A 2,723-nucleotide genomic window follows, 5' to 3' on the forward strand; every position below is an offset into this window, starting at 1 on the left:
GAATATAGGTTTTGTTTTTAATTTATCTAAGACTTGGGCGGCACCTGTGGCTCAAGGAGTAGGGCGCCGGCCCCATATGCCAGAGGTGGAGGGTTCAAACCCAGCCCCGGCCAAAAACTGCAAAAAAAAAAAAAAATTTATCTAAGACTTACTAATAGTTCTTAACATACCCTAAATTAAATGTGGTTAAAGTGATCTATTTTCATATACAATGAAACTTGTTTTGGGTTAAGGATTGTGAGTGTTACAAAAATGCAATATGTAATAATGTAAGTAAGAGGCAATGATACAGATAAGAAGGAATTGTAGGGTTTCATCCCATGACCTGAGGACTAAATAAAGAGGTAAAAATCGCTCTTCTCCACGGACTCCGCCAACATGGTGTTCAGGCACTTCGTGGAGGTTGGTTGGCCGAATGGCCTATGTCTCCTTTGGGCCTCACACCGGAAAGCTTGTAGCGATTGTAGATGTTATTGATCAAAACAGGGCTTTGGTTGATGGACCCTGCACTCAGGTAAGAAGACAGGCCATGCCTTTCAAATGCATGCAACTCACTGACTTCATCCTCAAGTTCCCACACAGTGCCCACCCGAAGTATGTCCGGCAAGCCTGGCAGAAGGCAGATACAAATACAAAATGGGCAGCCACAAGATGGGCCAAGAAAATGGAAGCCGGAGAAAGGAAAGCCAAGATGATAGATGTTGATCGTTTTAAAGTTACGAAGGCAAAGCAAATGAGGAACAGAATAATCAGAATGAAGTTAAGAAGCTTCAAAAAGCAGCTCTTCTGAAAGCTTCTCCCAAAAAAGCGCCTGCTAAGGGTGCTGCTGCTGTTGCAGCAGCTGCTGCTAAAGTTCCAGCAAAAAAGATGACCACTGCGGGCAAGAAGGCTGCAGCCCAGAAAGCCACAGGCCAGAAGGCAGCACCTCCTCCAAAAGCTCAGAGGGGTCAAAAGACTCCAGCCCAGAAAGCACCTGCTCCAAAGGCATCTGGAAAGAAAGCATAAGAGGCTATAATGAAAGTAATGAAGGTTCTTTTTGACATGTTGGCAAAAAAAAAAAAAAAAAGAGGTAAAAATCATGTGTCCTAAAGTCCAGATCTAATCAACATTTCAGAGTTTACAGTAGGACTACAAGCAAACCACAGCACTGGGAAACTGAACATTGAACAGGGGACAGAAGTCAGCAAACTCTTAGAGGTCCAGATAGTACACATATTTTAGGCTTTACAAGGCATGTGATCTCTATCTCAACTCTCCAACTGTAGCCTGAAAGCAGTCATAGACAATGCACAAAAGATTAGGCATAGCTTACCATGGAATACTATTCAGCCATTTAAAAAATGGAGACTTTACAGCCTTTGTATTACCATGGATGGAAGTAGAACACATTATTCTTAGTAAAGCATCACAAGAATGGAGAAGCATGAATCTTATGTACTCAGTTTTGATATAAGGACAATTAGTGACAAGGGGACAGGGTGAGCAGAGAGAGGAAGGAGGGAGGAGTGGGAAGGGATTAGCAGAGAGAGGGAAGCGGGGAGGGAGGTGGGATCTTGGTGTGTGGCAAACCTTTTGGGGGCAAGACACAATTGTAAGATGGACTTTACCTAACAAATGCAATCAGTGAAACCTGGTTTCTTGTACCCTCAATGAATCCCCAACAATAAATTAAAAAAAAAAAAAAAGAATAGGCGCAGTTGTGTTATAATCAAACTCTATCATTTATGGAAATAGGCAGCCAGCCTACCCCACACTGGGATTACAAAATCACAGCCAAGCTGAGGCTGGCAACAGGAGAAATACCACCTTTCCTTCTTATAGGTAAACATACTTAAAGACTGTAGGGTTCAAAGCCAGAACACCTCTCTGGGTTCAAATTCCCTCTCTGCCACTTCCTACCTCTTTGATTCCTGGAAGTTACTTCCTACTAACTGGCAAATATTACAGAGCATTAATTACAATCAACTGTGTACTTTTCTATATCACTTTATGCTGCCTTACCTGCCTGTTTCAGTCACCTATGTGACCTGCCATCTATTCAAATCTTCCCTGAATAGAAGCTATGTGCTGATAGCTACAGAGGACATAAAGGGGAGAGACCTGGTCCTTGGTCTCCACCAGACAGTGGAAAAGGCCCTGGGTTTTAAGCCTTCCCAGAAGGAGTCCTTCACGGGTGCAGACAGAACTTCATGGCCTATGCTATGTCTCCTTTACCTAATGAGACATGGCCATGAACTCCTCTGATGGAGTCACATTTGGTCATGTGACAATTAAGCATCAAAGCCTACTTATTCAAAAGCCAGAAGCCCTTCAGGTAACTTGCTAACTGCAAACTTCTAAAACACACAAGTAGAGAAGGTATGGAACTCTGGACAGCTAGATCAAAAGAGAAGACAGAGCGACTGTCCGTAGACACACACCTCTTCCGGAGAGCTGTTCCCAGTTCACCAACCAAATCTCGATGGGGCCCCACATCCTTAGAATTCCAGTTCCAAGACACAGGACTCGGCCAGTTTGTGAAGCCTTCGTGATGCTTTGTTGTCAGGACTACATACCTGTGGACAATAAAACCACATGAGCAAAGGAGTAAACAGCAGGGAGGAACTTGCTAAGCATGTCTGAGGCTTTAAAATGTCTGGGAGAGGCTCAGCGCCTGTGGCTCACGTGGCTAAGGCGCCAGCCACATACACATAAGGCGCGGGTTCGAATCCAGCCCAGGCCTG

At 44.2% G+C, this 2,723-nt stretch overlaps 1 protein-coding gene and 1 pseudogene across 2 annotated transcripts in view; one reads left to right on the plus strand and one right to left on the minus strand.

Annotated features, from left to right (window-relative positions):
• Positions 1-2,723, minus strand: part of FUCA1 (alpha-L-fucosidase 1) — a 23,719-nt gene that overhangs the window by 17,190 nt on the left and 3,806 nt on the right. Inside the window, exons 2-3 of the mRNA XM_012811386.2 lie at positions 2,419-2,555; positions 443-609 (exon numbers count right to left, since the gene is read on the minus strand). Coding sequence (XP_012666840.1) covers positions 443-609; positions 2,419-2,555 — 304 coding nt within the window. The remainder of the gene's footprint in view (positions 1-442; positions 610-2,418; positions 2,556-2,723) is intronic.
• LOC100958863 lies at positions 379-1,066 on the plus strand (annotated as a pseudogene). The gene has a single exon (XR_154590.3). The product of XR_154590.3 is annotated as a 60S ribosomal protein L14 pseudogene (transcript).

The sequence above is a fragment of the Otolemur garnettii genome, unplaced genomic scaffold, assembly GCF_000181295.1.
Source record: "Otolemur garnettii isolate 467f Iridium unplaced genomic scaffold, OtoGar3 scaffold00156, whole genome shotgun sequence".
Lineage (NCBI taxonomy): Eukaryota > Metazoa > Chordata > Mammalia > Primates > Galagidae > Otolemur > Otolemur garnettii.